Here is a 17,064-nt window from a genome sequence, read left to right as displayed (position 1 = left end):
CTGGTTCAGGTTATCGGTCAACCTACCAGGGTTTTTACAAACAGAACAGGAACTAAATCATCCACTTATATTGTATATTCACTAATGCTGCAGAAATCTGCTCTAAAGCAGTATCCATCGGATGTGGTAATCACAATATAATAGCCATATCTAGGAAAATCTAAATTCATCTGTCCGTTGAAGTTCACAAAGGATATTTTAGATTTTGGCCACTAGATGGAAGCAGTGTATTTGCAACGTTGTAGACTGATCCAATGAACCATTGCATTACTGTTCAAAATGTTGTATCAAGTCTGCCCAAATGTTCCTAATTGGTTTAGTTACATTTTCAAGTACATAACTGTACACTGTCAAACAATAGCATGGTATTATTTCACTGTAATAGCTACTGTAAATTGGACAGTGCAGTTAGATTAACAAGAATTTAAACTTTCTACCCATATAAGACATTTCTATGTCCTGGGAAATGTTCTTGTTACTTACAATGTCATGCTAATCAAATTAGCGCACGTTAGCTCAAACGTTCCACAGGGGGGACACCAATCCCGTAGAGGTAAAAAAAAAATAAAGTAGGGGCGTGGATCAGAAAATCAGTCAGTATTTGGTGTGACCACCATTTGCTTCATACAGCGCAATCCTTCGCATAGAGTTGATCAGGCTGTTGATTGTGGTCTGTGGAATGTTCTCCCTCTCCCCTTCAATGGCTGTGAGAAGTTGCTGGGTTTTGGTGGGAACGCGAACACGCTGTCATACACGTCGATCCAGAGCATCCCAAACATGCTCAATGGGTGACATGTCTGGTGAGTATGCAGGCCATGGAAGTACTGGGACATTTTCAGCTTCCATGAATTGTGTATAGTTTATTATAGTTGTCCATAGCATATGCCTGTACATGCCATAACCCGACCATGGGTCACTCTGTTTAAAACTTTGACATCAGCAAACCGCTCGCTCACACAACGCCATACACACTGTCTGCCATATGCCTGGTAAAATTGAAAACGTGATTCATCTGTGAAAAGCACACTTCTCCAGGGTGCCAGTGGGCATTGATGGTGAGCATTTGCCCACTGAAGTTGGTTACGACGTCGAGCTACAGTCAGGTCAAGACCCTGGTGAGACAACCAGCACGCAGATGATCTTCCCTGAGACATTTCTGACAGTTTGTGTGGAAATTCTTTGGTTGTGCAAACCCACAGTTTTATCAGCTGTCCGGGTGGCTGATCTCAGACAATCCTGCAGGTGAAGAAGCCGGATGTGAAGGTCCTGGGCTGGGTGGTTACACGTGGTCTGCGGTTGTGAGGCCGGTTGGACGTACTACCAAATTCTCTAAAACAATGTTTTAGAGGTAGAGAAATTAACATTCAATTTTCTGGCAACAGCTCTGATAGACATTTTTGCAGTCAGCATGCCAATTGCATGCTCCCTCAAAACTTGAGACATCTGTGACATTGTGTTGTGTGACAAAACTGCACATTTTAGAGTGGCCTTTTATAGTCCCCCAGCACAAAGTGCACCTGTGTCACGCTGTTTAATCAGCTTCTTGATATGTCACACCTGTCAGGTGGGTGGATTATCTTGGCGAAATGAGAAATGTTCACTAACAAGCATGTAAACAAAATTGTGCACAAACTTTTGAGAGAAATTCCTGGGATCTTTTATTTCAGCTCATGAAACATGCGACCAACACTTTACATGTTGCGTTTATATTTTTTTTCAGTATAGAGAAGCTACACATACTGAGCTGTTTCGCTCGCTCGGATGCTATCTCCAGTGAGATCAATTCAGCCTCTTCCGAATTGAAGGAAAATTATGAATCACAGAGAGACGAAATATGAATGATTCGATTTTATTTTCTTGGTAAATGTTTTGGCAAAGCCTGGCTTCCCTTGGCATCAATGAATACATGCCACTGAAGAAACTGACTGTTAAAACTGCCAAATCCCTATGGATAGATGATGAATTGAAAAAACGGTATGGCTGAGAGGGAGGAGGCAAAGGGAATGGCAAATAGGTCTGGCAACACAGCAGATTGGCAGATACAGATACAGCAGATACAGTAAATTGAGAAATTCACGTAACTAAACAAAAATAAACAAATACTATACTATGTAACAAAGATAAATCATATAAAGAATACTAGTAAAAAGCTTGAGTACCTTAAATGAATTTCTATGCAGAAAGGCTAGCTAAGCACCATTTTGTATTGAGGCTGATGGCTCCTTCATAATAAAAAATTAAATAAAAGCCTTTGATTTTGCCAACCACAAATCACTTTTTTGTTGACAAGATTAGAACATTTAAGCATGACATGCAATCAACAAATGCTAAGCTTTTATATTCACGTATAACGAACCAAATAATGAAAGACAAGCACTGTAGCTTTGAAGTCCGCAAAGTTAGTGTGGAAGAGGTGAAAAAAATTACTGCTATCTCTAAATAAGGACAAACCACCTGGTACCGACAACCTGGATGGTAAATTACTGAGGTTGGTAGCGGAATACATTGCAACTCCTATTTGTCACATCTTCAATCAAAGCCTCGAAGACGGAGTGTGCCCTCAGGCCTGGAGGGAGGCAACGCTCATTCCGTAAAGCACCATTCAACGGTTCAAACATTGATCATAGCAAACATAGGTGTCATGGATTTGCATCCTCTGCCTTATTATGGATTGAGAGTTACCCGTCTAATAGAACACTGAGGGTTTTCTTTAATGGAACCCTCTCCGATGCAAATTTGGTTGAGTGTGGTGTACCGCAGGGCAGCCGGCTAGGTCCAATATTGTTTTCGGTTTTTACTAATGACCTTCCACTGACCTTAAATAAAACCTGTGTGTTTATGCACACTGACGACTCAACAGTATACACGTTGGCTACAACAGTAAAATAAATAAATAACATAGAGCTACAGTCAGTTTTATAATGAGTAACTAGCAATAGACTGGTGCTAAATACCTAAAAGCATATTTTTTTGAATGATGTGGCTATTGAGCAAGTGAGGAGATTAAACTGTTGGGTGTTACCCCAGATAGCATGCTGTCATGGTCAAAACATAGACTCAGTGGTAGAATCCCCCTTTCCCTTTCTTAAATTGGGAAGAGGTCTGTCCATGATAAGACGTTGCCCTGATTTCTTGACATCTCAGTCAACCAGACACGTGCTACAGGCCCTAGTTTTGTCAGGTGCGGTAAAGAAGGACATAGGCAAATTGCAGTTGGTCCAGAACAGAGCAGCTCATAGATTAGCAGCACTTAGATGTACATCGAACGTGAATGTCAGGACATGCATGTCAATCTCTCCTGGTTCAATGTTAAGGAGAGATTGACTGCATCACTATTGGTCTTTGTGCGAGGTGTTGATGTGTTGATGGTACCGAACTGTCTGTTCAAGCAGTTGGCACACAGTTCAGACACTCATCTGTACAACACAAGAAATGCAACCTGAGGTTTCTTTTACAGTCCCCAGGTCCAGAACAGTGGCTTGGAAACACACAGTATTAAATAGAGCCATGACTACATGGAACTCTCTGTCACCCCAGGTAACTCAAGCTAGCAATAAAACCAGACAAAAAAACAGATAAAAGACGGCATGACAGGGACTGTGAAGAGACACACAGACATTTTATGTATTTTGCATTGTATTATGTATGTGATACAAGGTTCGGATACGACTGTGATATGTGGTTGTTTCGCCTGGCTATCTTAAGATGAATGCACTAGCTGCAAGTCTCTCTGGATGGGAGCATCTGCTAAATGACTAAATTGTAATGTAAATGTAGTGCTATGTATATATTTGATTTGTTTCCTGTTTGGACCCCAGGAAGAGTAGCCACTGTCTCAGCAGCAGTTTATTGGGGATCCTAATAAATAGTAGATCAAACTTACGGTCTCTCTCCTGTGTGACTGAGATGGTGACTCTTAAAATTATGCTGGACACTGAAATTCTTCCCACACTGTGAGCAGCGATATGGCTTCTCTCCTTTGAGTGAGTGAGCTGGTGTTTCTTTAAGACACCAGAGGGCGTGTAACTCTTCCCACACTGGGAGCAGCAACATGGCTTCTCTCCTGCATGAGTATGTTAGTGTCTCTTTAAATACGTGAAATAACAAGGGTGGTGCACTTCCCCCTACTGCCACAGTGAACGTAGTGCGATAGCGGCCAGAAGTTCACAGGTTCTAATCTTGCCAATCCCCTTTTCTCAAAAAAAGATACATTTCTAGCCTGCTACACACCTTTTGAATGTACTTTTATTCCTCAACAAATATAACAAACCCAGAACTTTATTGGTAAAGTAGAATTTGGAAAAGAGAGCATCTCAGAGTAGTGTTGATCTAGGATCAGGTCCCGTCTCCCATGTAATATTATTCATAGGGATTTAAAAAAAAGGCACATAGCCATAGCATTTACAAAGAGATATCTAACACTTACCCTGGGAGGGTAGCAGGTAACTGTTCTAACCAATCTCTGGTTCAATTCCCCTAACAGGTTGAAGTGTTACAACAAAATATTTACAGCTTTCTTTTCTGAAAACATATTGATTTTAAAACAATTACACAAACACATTACAATCCATCACAAAGTCAGAACCTTAAATTATTTAACTGAGCAGCTGTAATTTATAATCTCCACAACATGTGAAAATGCCCATTTAGTTTCATTTACAACCATTATCCATTATAAGAGTTGCATCACTATGGCCCTGTGGTGCCCCCTTTGGGACCCTCTGTGACCTTCACCGCCTGTTTGAAGTTCTTCCACAGGGGCCACTGACCTGGTGCCTTACAGGACACCTTGGCCTTGGCTGCAGGGGGCTGCTTGGGTGCTGGCTCTGCCATGGTGTCCAGGGTGAAGCTCTGTCTGAGGACCTGCTCTGGCGTGGGCCTGAGGGCACTATAGAGCCTCTGCAGTGCCCTCACATCCTCCAAGGCATCATGCGCCTCGTAGGAGATGCCAACCACTATCCGAACAAGGTTTTCCTGCCGAAAACTCTGGAGTCCACGTCCCTTCAGAATCTCTCGCGCCAACGGGAGCGTGTCCAAGCAACCAGAAACTGCTAACTGGAACTCAGCTTTAAGGTCAAACTCGTCAAGCGCTCTAGCTAGCACAGGGCAGTCGAAGCGACGGATATTGTGACCAACGACCGTTGGGCGGTCCAGCATGCGCAAGAAGGCTATGAAGGAGACTAGGACTTCTTTGAGGGTGTTGGTCAGGACAGGGCATCGATGGTGGTAGAGCCTGTGCCTCCGGACTCTGAAGCCTGTGACCTTGGCGGCTCCACGCTGCATCTGACATCGTGGGACAGTGTAGAGGTTCAGAGAGTGACCCCCACTTACTGCAGCCAGCTGGACGATTTCACAGCTCTGACCTGTTGGAATGACAAGCATTACAAACAAACACTCAATCAGTTATCAAGACCACGATAGACCGTATAGAAAGGATTGAGACGTTTACATATCATGAGGGTGGTGATTTTCAGTCCCGGTCCTGGAGACCCACAGGGGTTGAAGGCTTTTCTTCCACTACAGAACCACACACCTGATTCAAGGTGAATTCAAATCAGTGATATTCTTTGATTCTATCTGTGTTAGTTCTGGGCTGCCTGAGACAAAAAGCCTGTTGCAGACGTGCCAATCTTGTCCAACTTTTTAAGAGTACCAGATCCGCGCGGCAAATTGGAGATTCAACTCGCAGGCATAGTACGTGCCGAATTGGGGTTCTCCCCCCCCCCCCCCCGTACACGCTCGTGCGCGCGCCGTCTGTGAGTCTGATTGCTATTATAGAATTGTGCCAAATCAAGTCTATACAAGGTTGGAATACCTTGACAGCATTCCATTTACACATACGGTAAAACATCACTAACAAGATGTAATTAGAAAGAACACAAAGGGCCTTTATTCTTGGATTTTTTAAAATTATATTAAACAAATAATAACACGTTTTTTGTTTAGGTACAAAATGTACAAACGTCTAATCCCCGATATTTATTTTTAAACTTTGATATGATAAGAACAAATGTTTGAAGCAGAGCATCAGTATCAAATAATCATGTTATCAATAATAAAAAGGAGAAAGCCATGACAAGAAACAGTGGGTGAGAACAAGTCTTCGGGAGACCTTCAAATGAAGGCAGATTTGCCTGGTAGCTAGCAGATTTAGCCTTACGCAGCAGAGTATCAGGGTAGACTTCTCTATGACAAACAGTTCCTCTGGCAATCATTGAAACCTTCTTCACAGTCTGCCTTGCTGTGGAATATGACCAATATCCCCAGCATCACAGCCAAAAGGTAGGAGTAGACCAGGCTGCCCCCACCTTTTCATTGTGCCAATTTCTCTCCAGGCCTGATCCGTGCGCATGTTGACCAGACTCTGCTCAAAGGTTGTTGCCTGATAGAGTCTAAACTCATCTTCCACCAGATTAACAGAGGTTCCGTCAGGAATAACGCAGGGAAAGAGAGCCATAAAAAAGTTGAGGGATGAGAACACGGCAGTCTGCCTGTTGGCAATGTCAGCGACCACTGCATGCTGGAGGAGCACACCTCCCAATGGAAACATCAGCAACATGCAGTCACCTGCAGAAGAAAATAGGTTTCTGACATCTGCATAGAAGGCTTCCTATGTGCGGTTGTCCTGGCCAATGGACAGCTCCACGTCAGGAAGCTGGTTGTGTCTCTCCAGGTAGAGTGTAGGCTTGACACCACCACTCGTTTCTGCCATCATAAGGGTAGTGACCGTGTCTGGCTTATAGAAGGACAACATTCGTTTCTGCAGTCGCATCTCTAAAGTTGACAGTAAAATTTGAATGCACGGCTCCTCTCGTTGCAAAATCAGATTTCCGACATAAAAAAAATTGGTATGGCTCTCTGTAAAAAGTACGCATTGATTTTTGATACCGGATCTGTGAGAAATTTTAGGACTTTCTCAGGATTTGTAAGATCTTTTGGTCCTTTTTCTTTCTTTTCTGCCTTTTGTTTTGCCACTCTGTCCCCGATATCCCTTTGCTTGAACAGATACTGAGAGTCAGGTCGAGGGTTTTGTCAGTAGGTCCACATTTGATGGAGGAAGGGGTGAGTTTGCTTCCAGAGGAGCCAGGTGGGGGCTCAGTTGGGGCTTCGTAGAGTCAGCTGGTGGCTTGAGCCGTGGCATTGGCAATGTGGTGGTGGAGGAGGAGGAGGAAAACCTCTTGGGCTGCCTAGCAGAGGGCTCAAGTGAGAAAGAGGATGTGGCTGTTGTGGTGGAGCTTGGGGTCACAGTGGTCTTTCTCTGATACCTCATCGGCAAAGAACACAGAGGATCCCATTGCTGCAGAAGGCGGTTGATACACTGGCCAAGGGGACAACCATCTTGTAGATACCAGCTTCAAAATCTTCCTGACATCAGTGTCACAACAGGATCTGTAGGTCACGCGGAGAAGCCTTTCTCTTGCTACTCTTGTCGAGATAGTAAAAGATGGTTAAGAGAAAGTCTTCAGTATTAACGTATCGACGCCCTCTCTGCAGCTATGTGTATCAAATGGCAGGCACAACCAACCAAGTACACATTTTCATTTTGGGTCTTCACAAATTCTGCCATCCCTTTTCCCAGACCTTGTATGACAGCAGCATTATCCACTGCAAAACTCACAATTGCACCACGGAATGCTCCTCCTCTTCATTTCAGTGTCAATTATAGCTCTTCCTGTAGACTCTCAATTCACATAGCTTAAGCAATAACACTACTTCCTTGCCGATACTTGCATCGAAGCGCCGTAATACAATCGGATACATTTTGACATCCTCCATGTCGGTACTGCCATCGGTAGCCAGGCTGAAAGGACACCTCTTCATTGCCTCTGTGATTCCTTGCTCATCATCAAGGGCCAGTGTTTTGATGTTTGCAGTCTTCGTCCTGGCACAGCCATACTGCTTTGTGATGTCACTGTTGGGAAACATCTTTTGAAAAAGTGGCCCAGCATGCCACACAACAGCAGGTTGTGTTCAACAATATATGCAGTAAAGAGTTTCAGCCCAGATTTTTATTTTATTTAACTAGGCAGAACGACAGATTTTTACCTTGTCAGATCGAGGATTCGATGGGGCGGGTAGCCTAGTGGTTAGAGCGTTGGGCCAGTAACCGAAAGGTTGCTAGATTGAATCCCTTAGCTGACCAGGTAAAAATATGTCGTCCTGACCCTGAACAAGGGAGTTAACCCACTGTTCCTAGGCCGTCATTGTAAATAATAATTTGTTCTTAACTGACTTGCCTAGTTAAATAAAGGTTAAATAAAACTTAAATAAATAAAATCACTGGCTTGGTGGGAAAAGGTTGCTATAGCTGGGGTTGATGCTGTAGCTGCCAGTAGACCGGGACAGTAGCTGATGCTTTTCCCCATCCACATGATGTCTACTATCTAAAAGTTAAAGAGGGACCACATTGTACAATAATTTGGGGGGGGAAATTAACATGGTCATGGCTGTATTCTCTTTTTCATTATCCATTTATTCAAATCATTAAAGTAATATGGGCAATAGTAATATTATGCAATATATCTTAGGATCAAATCATTTAGCTTATATGTAACCACTTACCTGAGCTTCCTTGATGACTGATGTCAACATCCTGCTAGCACAAAGTACAAAATGCATGATATGATAGCTTGGATTGCGTCAAGCATGACCACTTCTGGTATCGAGGAAGGAACTTCTGAGGCGCATGAACTCTGCTTTTTTCGGGGTTCGGTGGACAGAGAATTGCGTAGCTGGTACGCAAAATGCGTACATGTTGACAGGTCTGCTGTTGGTCCCCAGAACCAGGACAGACTGATCACACTACTATGGTGAATTAATATAACCTGCCCTACATGATTATATTGAATGATTATGAAAAAACGTAAACGTTGGCTTTGATTGAAAGTTGATAAACATCGCGCCAACGTTGGTTCTTCATACACTGTTGCAAGAGCAAAAGTAGGGACCGCCACCAGACTGTTACAATGTATCAACAACACGACAGGCTGCAGTAATGTAGCAAGAATATCGAGTGACTGACCAAGTCCTGTTGTCTCCAAGTCAAAGAAAACCACACTTCGGCCAGGGCTGGTGGCCACAGCGAGGGGAGAGTTCTCATTTTCCATTAGTTCTCATCACGTCTATGAATCAAAAGAGAAAAATGTTGTGAAAATGCAGAGCTCAAGCTGACGATTTATAATAGATGCGCCGTGAATTAAGTTGAGAGCAAACAATTCGCCAGAGACAAGACAATGAAACAATAAATATTACTAGACCAAAGAAATTCGTTATTTTGCTTGGATTCTTACCATTCTATTTGGGGCTATTCAGCTAGTGTCGGACATCCCAAACCTTGGGCAACAGCACAAACATTAGTACAGTGAGGGAGGAAACTCTAGAAAGACGACAACGTCAAAGATTTGAAAACTAAATCATTGTTCTAACTGTGACGACTTCTTCTACTGCTTCTTCTTCTTCTTCTTGTGCGTTTCATAGCGGACCACACCCCCAAAAGGTGTATTGCCGCCACCAACTGGACGGGGTTGAAAAAACAAGGTAAAAATAAAATACATTTATATTCGTCACATGTTTCGTAGACAAAAGGTGTGGTCTAACAGTGAAATGCTTACTTACGGGCCCTTCCCAACAATGCAGGGAGAAAGAAATGAGAGAAATAACAGAAAAGTAAAACACGTAATAATGAAAGTATTAATATATACACAATGAGTAACGATAATGTGTCTAAATACAAGAGGTATGAGTACCGAGTCGATACAAGGGGTACGAGGTAATTGAGGTAAATATGTACATATAACTAGGGGAAAAACGACAGATAGTTAACAGTAGCAGCAGTGTATGTGATGAGTCCAACAACAAAAAATTCAACAAGGGGTCAATGCAGATAATCTGGGTTGCTATTTGGTTAACTATTTAACTAACTATTTAGCAGTCTTATGGCTTGGGGGTAGAATCTGTTCAGGGTCCTGTTGGTTCCAGACTTGGTGCACCTTTACCTCTTGCCATGTGGTAGCAAAGAGAACAGTCTGTGGCTTGGGTGGCTGGAGTCTGACAATTTTTAGGGCTTTTCTCTGACACCGCCTGGTATAGAGGTCCTGGATGGCAGGGAGCCCTAGTCGGACATTCCAAAAAACGTTGCTTCATGGTTCCAACCACAATTGCAACACTTCACATTCTACTCACTTTTACAACACATGAGATAATCTCTTCCAACATAATGAATGAAATGGCCACCTGACTATTTACATTGACCCCCCCCTCCCCTTTGTACACTGCTGCTACTCACTGTTTATTATCTATGCATAGTCACTACACCCCTACCTACATGTACAAATTACCTTAACTAACCTGTACCCCTGCACACTGACTCAGTACTGGTGTCCCCTGTATATAGCCTCGTTATTCTTATTGTGTTACTTTTTATTATTACTTTTTATTTTAGTGTACTTGGTAATTATCTTCTTAACTCTTCTTGAACTGCACTGTTGGTTAAGGGTTTGTAAGTAAACATTTCACGGTAAAGTCTACACTTGTAATCGGCGCATGTGACAAATAAAGTTTGATTTGATTTGATTTGACACGGACGTCTAGGCTTTTCCCTTCTGCAGACACCTTTCAATTCAATTCAAGGGGCTTTATTGGCATGGGAAACATATGTTTACATTGGCGAAGCAAGTGAAATAGATAAACAAAAGTGAAATAAACAATAAAAAGTTAACAGTACATATTACACTCACAGAAGTTCCAAAATAATAAAGATATTTCAAATGTCATCTTATGTCAATACACAGTGTTGTAATTATGTGCAAATAGTTAAAGTAAAAAAGGGAACATAAATAAACATAAATATGAATTGTTTGTGGATCTGTGTAATCTGAGGGAAATATGTGTCTCTAATACGGTCATACATTGGGCAGGAGGTCAGGAAGTGCAGCTCAGTTTCCACCTCATTTTGTGGGCAGTGTGCACATAGCATGTCTTCTCTTGAGAGCCAGGTCTGCCTACGGCGACTTTTCTCAATAGCAAGACTATGCCCACTGAGTCTGTACATAGTCAAAGCTTTCCTTAAGTTTAGGTCAGTCACAGTGGTCAGGTATTCTGCCACTGTGTACTCTCTGTTTAGGGCCAAATAGCAATCTAGTTTCCTCTGTTTTTTTGTAAATTCTTTCCAATGTGTCAATGTTTGTGTTTTTAATGTAATATGTAATTGTTGTACTGTATGTGTGTTTATAGTTTTGTTTAATGTTGTGTTAGTGTATGTAAGTTGTTTTGTCTGAAACGTTGTTCCCCCTGCTGCTATTGGACCAGGTCTCTCTTGGAAAAGAGATGTTATCTCAATAAGAAAAAACCTGTATAAATAAAGGTAAAATAAAACAATTCAAAAAATACATTCAAAAAAGTAATAATCTTTTTGTTTTGTCATGATTTGGTTGGGTCTAATTGTGTTGCTGTCCTGGGGATCTGTGGGGTGTGTTTGTGTTTGTGAACAGAGCCCCAGGACCAGCTTGCTTAGGGAGCTCTTCTCCAGGTTCATCTCTCTGTGTTATGGAAGGTTTCTACTTTCTCAAGTGACCACTCTAACAATGGAAATACATGCCCTTAAAGACGGAAGGCAGGAGGGAGGAAGCGAGAATCGGATTGATTGACTTCCACATTTTTAGTATACGTTTTTTTTCTTCTCCAAGATGATGAGTGATGAGAAGAGAATCATCCAGCCCATCGGGTATCTCACTACACCCCCATATGCCATGTCTTGAAATATGCAGACAGACGGACTAAAAAGTAGTCCCGTGTGGCTCAGTTGGTAGAGCATGGCGCTTGCAACGCCAGGGTTGTGGGTTCATTCCCCACGGGGGGACCAGGATGAATATGGATGAATATGTATGAACTTTCCAATTTGTAAGTCGCTCTGGATAAGAGCGTCTGCTAAATGACTTAAATGTAAATGTAAGTAGGTTTACATTGTAATACAGCCAACTTTCTAGCTCCGCCCATCACTTTTGGACTTTATTAGCATTCCCAGAATGCATGGATCATTGGGAATGAGTCATTGTCATTGGTGAATTTTGTCTTGTGTATAATAAATTCGATACATTAGTTTATACTGGATTAAGCATTTTCATTAACTGTAATTTAATTAGTTATGCTTCAACATTCCCTCCATCTTGTACCAACATAAGTTATTTTTAAGTCTTGGTTCCAATAGTTTATATTTTGTTTCTAAGAGATTGTCAGTTGGATAGGCTCTCTGCAAGGTTTTGTATATCTTACCTATCATATGATCATCCTTTTCTGACTCAAATAAGATTCCCTCAAGGTTTCTCTGATGTCCAAACGATTTCAAACAGAATTTCCGTGATATGAAACTCATAAATTGCATGTATCAATCCAAAATTGCTTTTTTAATTCTGTCATTGAAATAAATGTATTTCCTGCTACTAAGTCATTTACGGTTTCTATGCCTTTATAGTTTTCCATGTAGACCAATTTATCTGTGAATTCTGAAAAGCTATCCTAGGATTGTTCCATAAGGTTGTGCTTTTAGGGAGTGATATTGGTTCATGTAGAATACGTTTCATTTTCTTCCATATTGTTATAGTGTTCCATATTGTTATAGTGTAGAATACGTTTCATTTTCTTCCATATTGTTATAGTGTCCTTAATAAATCTTCTTAGGGCTAGGGGTCCCGTTAGAGGGACAACTTCCGGTGAAACTGGAGGGCCCGCAATTCAAATAAATAATCATAAATAATATGGATTTTAAACATTTATCTACATATAAGTGTAGGTCTTATATCGGCTGAACGCTTAAATTCTTGTTAATCTAACTGCACTTATACGATTTACAGTAGCTATTACAGCGAAAACACGCCATGCGATTGTTTGAGGACGGCGCCCCACATCAAAATATTTTTCCACCAGCACAGGTTTCATATTCACAAATAACGATTAAATATTCACTTACTTTCTGAAAATCTTCCTCTGATTTGTCATCCAAAGGTTCCCAGCTATAACATGTAGTGTCGTTTTGTTAGATAAAATCCTTCTTTATATCCCAAAAAGTCTGTTTAGTTGGCGCCATCGATTTGAGTAATCCACTTGTTCAACATGCAGAGAAAGGAATCTGAAAATCTAGCCCTAAACTTTGTTTCAACAAGTCAAAATATGTTTCTATTTACTCCTCAGATACCCTAAAATGTAATCAAACTATAATATTTCTTACGGAAAGAAGTATGCTCTCCCCCTACTGTATTTATTTATTTATTTTGCTCCTTTGCACCCCATTATTTCTATCTCTACTTTGCACATTCTTCCACTGCAAATCTACCATTCCAGTGTTTTACTTGCTATATTCTATTTACTTCGCCACCATGGCCTTTTTTCCCCTTTACCTCCCTTATCTCACCTCATTTGCTCACATTGTATATAGACTTATTTGTCTACTGTATTATTGACTGTATGTTTGTTTTACTCCATGTGTAACTCTGTGTTGTTGTATGTGTCGAACTGCTTTGCTTTATCTTGGCCAGGTCGCAATTGTAAATGAGAACTTGTTCTCAACTTGCCTACCTGGTTAAATAAAGGTGAAATAAATAAAATAATTTTTTTTCAATAGGAAACCGATTTTAGCAGGTGCGTAATGTCTTCATAGTGCGCGCAAACACGAATTTCCAAGACTGTGTCCTTCTGCAAAAACTGATATTTCTTATTCATTTTTAAAGTTATAAGCCTGAAACCTTGAACATAGACTGCTGACACCCTGTGGAAGCCATATGAATTGCATCCAGGGAGCTAATTTTCAATATGACCTTTCTCTTGAAGTTCTAAGAGGTTGGTCTCTCAAAAAAAAATTCTGGTTGGTTTTCCTTTGGATTTTCTCATACTATATCTATTGTGTTATATTCTTCTACATTATTTTAACACTTCTACAAACTTCAAAGTGTTTCCTTTCCAATGGTACCAATTGTATCTATATCCTGGATTCAGGGCCTGAGCTACAGGCAGTTTACTTTGGGAACGTCATTCAGACAGGAAGTGGAGAAAAAAGGGCCTAGCCCTAAGAAGTGTTCTTAACTACGAAGTTGTTAATGTTCTTAGCTTTTCCTTTGAAAATATACACTAAATATACACACTATATACACTACTTTTTACTATTTTCTACATTGTAGAATAATAGTGAAGACATCAAAACTATGAAATAACACATATGGAATCATGTAGTAATCAAAAAAGGGTTAAACAAATCAAAATATATTTTATATTTGAGATTCTTCAAATAGCCACCCTTTGCATTGATGACAGCTTTGCACACTCTTGGCATTCTCTCAACCAGCTTCATGAGGTAGTCACCTGGAATGCATTTCAATCAACAGGTGTGCCATGTTAAAAGTTAATATAGTTCTTCATATATGTTTACAGTGGAACCAAGAAGACAACAAAAATCCTAAACCTGTTTCAGACTTTAATTAATAACCATTTTCAAATATTACAATTTTATAAAGCATGTTTAAAAAAATTTTTTTACACACGCTACCACATGATTATTGTTTGCTAAAATTGTACATGACAATATTACAGTTACATTTTCTTATTTTTATACTGTGGACAAGATCCTCCACAAAAGTACTATATGCACAGGAAAGACCAGGGCACACAAAAAACCTGCGTGTGTAATAAAATATTATATGTTTATTTTTTTTACAGATGCTTCCCTCGATCAGAAATAAGTAACTGTGGAAATACAGTGTGAAAACACTGAAAAAACCTGCATGTGTAATAAAATATTATTATAAATATATTTTTTTACAGATGCTTCCCTCAATCAGTAAGCCCTTCTAGTGTATGGGTTAGAGGCATGTTGCAGGGGGAAGGTGTGACGGCGCACCAGTTCCTGGCTGGGACTCCATTTTTGATAGAGCTCCTGCAGGGCCTTGACATCCTCCAAGGCGTTGTGAGCCTCGTACGTCTTCTTGAGGAACACCCTCACCAAGGACTTCTGAGAGTACCCGGTCCGTGTGGATGGAAACATCTCCTTACTAATCCTGAAAGTATCTAGGAAACCAGACACTACTTCCTGGAACTCGTCCATCAGGGAGCATTTCCTCAGAGCCCTGGCCAGCACGGGACAGTCGAAGCGCCGGGCATTGTGGGCCGCCAGCAGGGGCTCGTGGAAGGATCCGAGGAAAGAGATGAAGGAGGTGAGGGCCTCCCTGAGGGGGATGGTGTCCACCGGTTCACCGTGTAGGAGCAGGGTCCGGTGGTCCCTGACGGTGAACCCTGTGACACTGGAGGCCTCGTCCGTCATGTTGCAACGAGGAACAGAGTACACGTTGAATGTCCTCTCCCCGCTGATGGCCGACAGCTGGATGATGTCACACACGGATGTGTCTATGGAGGTAGATGGAGATTCCGTCACATTTAAAGGACAGTACCGTTTACCCTTATGTCACTTTAGTGTTAGTTTCTTCACATTTATAACTGTTACTTTAGTGTTAGTTTCTTCACATTTATAACTGTCACTTTAGTGTTCGTTTCCTTACATTTATAACTGTCACTTTAGTGTTAGTTTCTTCACATTTATAACTGTTACTTTAGTGTTAGTTTCTTCACATTTATAACTCACTCTTTAGTGTTAGTTTCCTCACATTTATAACTGTCACTTTAGTGTTAGTTTCTTCACATTTATAACTGTTACTTTAGTGTTAGTTTCTTCACATTTATAACTCACTCTTTAGTGTTATAGTTTCCTCACATTTATAACTGTCACTTTAGTGTTAGTTTCTTCACATTTATAACTGTCACTCTAGTGTTTGGCGTTGCAAGCATGGCGCTTGCAACGCCAGGGTTGTGGGTTCATTCCCCACGGGGGGACCAGGATGAATATGGATGAATATGTATGAACTTTCCAATTTGTAAGTCGCTCTGGATAAGAGCGTCTGCTAAATGACTTAAATGTAAATGTAAGTAGGTTTACATTGTAATACAGCCAACTTTCTAGCTCCGCCCATCACTTTTGGACTTTATTAGCATTCCCAGAATGCATGGATCATTGGGAATGAGTCATTGTCATTGGTGAATTTTGTCTTGTGTATAATAAATTCGATACATTAGTTTATACTGGATTAAGCATTTTCATTAACTGTAATTTAATTAGTTATGCTTCAACATTCCCTCCATCTTGTACCAACATAAGTTATTTTTAAGTCTTGGTTCCAATAGTATATACTTTGTTTCTAAGAGATTGTCAGTTGGATAGGCTCTCTGCAAGGTTTTGTATATCTTACCTATCATATGATCATCCTTTTCTGACTCAAATAAGATTCCCTCAAGGTTTCTCTGATGTCCAAACGATTTCAAACAGAATTTCCGTGATATGAAACTCATAAATTGCATGTATCAATCCAAAATTGCTTTTTTAATTCTGTCATTGAAATAAATGTATTTCCTGCTACTAAGTCATTTACGGTTTCTATGCCTTTATAGTTTTCCATGTAGACCAATTTATCTGTGAATTCTGAAAAGCTATCCTAGGATTGTTCCATAAGGTTGTGCTTTTAGGGAGTGATATTGGTTCATGTAGAATACGTTTCATTTTCTTCCATATTGTTATAGTGTTCCATATTGTTATAGTGTAGAATACGTTTCATTTTCTTCCATATTGTTATAGTGTCCTTAATAAATCTTCTTAGGGCTAGGGGTCCCGTTAGAGGGACAACTTCCGGTGAAACTGGAGGGCCCGCAATTCAAATAAATAATCATAAATAATATGGATTTTAAACATTTATCTACATATAAGTGTAGGTCTTATATCGGCTGAACGCTTAAATTCTTGTTAATCTAACTGCACTTATACGATTTACAGTAGCTATTACAGCGAAAACACGCCATGCGATTGTTTGAGGACGGCGCCCCACATCAAAATATTTTTCCACCAGCACAGGTTTCATATTCACAAATAACGATTAAATATTCACTTACTTTCTGAAAATCTTCCTCTGATTTGTCATCCAAAGGTTCCCAGCTATAACATGTAGTGTCGTTTTGTTAGATAAAATCCTTCTTTAT

General features: G+C 40.6%; 2 protein-coding genes across 2 annotated transcripts; both read right to left on the bottom strand.

Moving 5' to 3' along the window:
- Positions 1 to 4,227: 4,227 nt before the first annotated feature.
- Positions 4,228 to 9,461, bottom strand: plex9.2 (PML-like exon 9.2). Its single transcript, XM_071405370.1, has 3 exons — positions 9,291 to 9,461; positions 9,023 to 9,122; positions 4,228 to 5,363 (listed from the first exon to the last, which is right to left on the bottom strand). The coding sequence occupies exons 2-3, from the start codon at positions 9,105 to 9,107 to the stop codon at positions 4,690 to 4,692; spliced, it is 759 nt and encodes a 252-aa protein (XP_071261471.1). The 5' UTR covers positions 9,108 to 9,122; positions 9,291 to 9,461; the 3' UTR covers positions 4,228 to 4,689.
- A 4,980-nt stretch (positions 9,462 to 14,441) lies between these two features.
- On the bottom strand, positions 14,442 to 15,410 carry LOC139578124 (protein PML-like). Its single transcript, XM_071405368.1, has one exon. The coding sequence runs from the start codon at positions 15,302 to 15,304 to the stop codon at positions 14,822 to 14,824; it is 483 nt and encodes a 160-aa protein (XP_071261469.1). The 5' UTR covers positions 15,305 to 15,410; the 3' UTR covers positions 14,442 to 14,821.
- Positions 15,411 to 17,064: the final 1,654 nt, after the last annotated feature.

This window comes from Salvelinus alpinus, chromosome 6 (assembly GCF_045679555.1).
Source record: "Salvelinus alpinus chromosome 6, SLU_Salpinus.1, whole genome shotgun sequence".
NCBI classification, from domain to species: Eukaryota; Metazoa; Chordata; class Actinopteri; order Salmoniformes; family Salmonidae; genus Salvelinus; species Salvelinus alpinus.
Note: the sequence above shows the minus strand (reverse complement) of the source record. Positions and strands in the feature narration are given on the sequence as shown.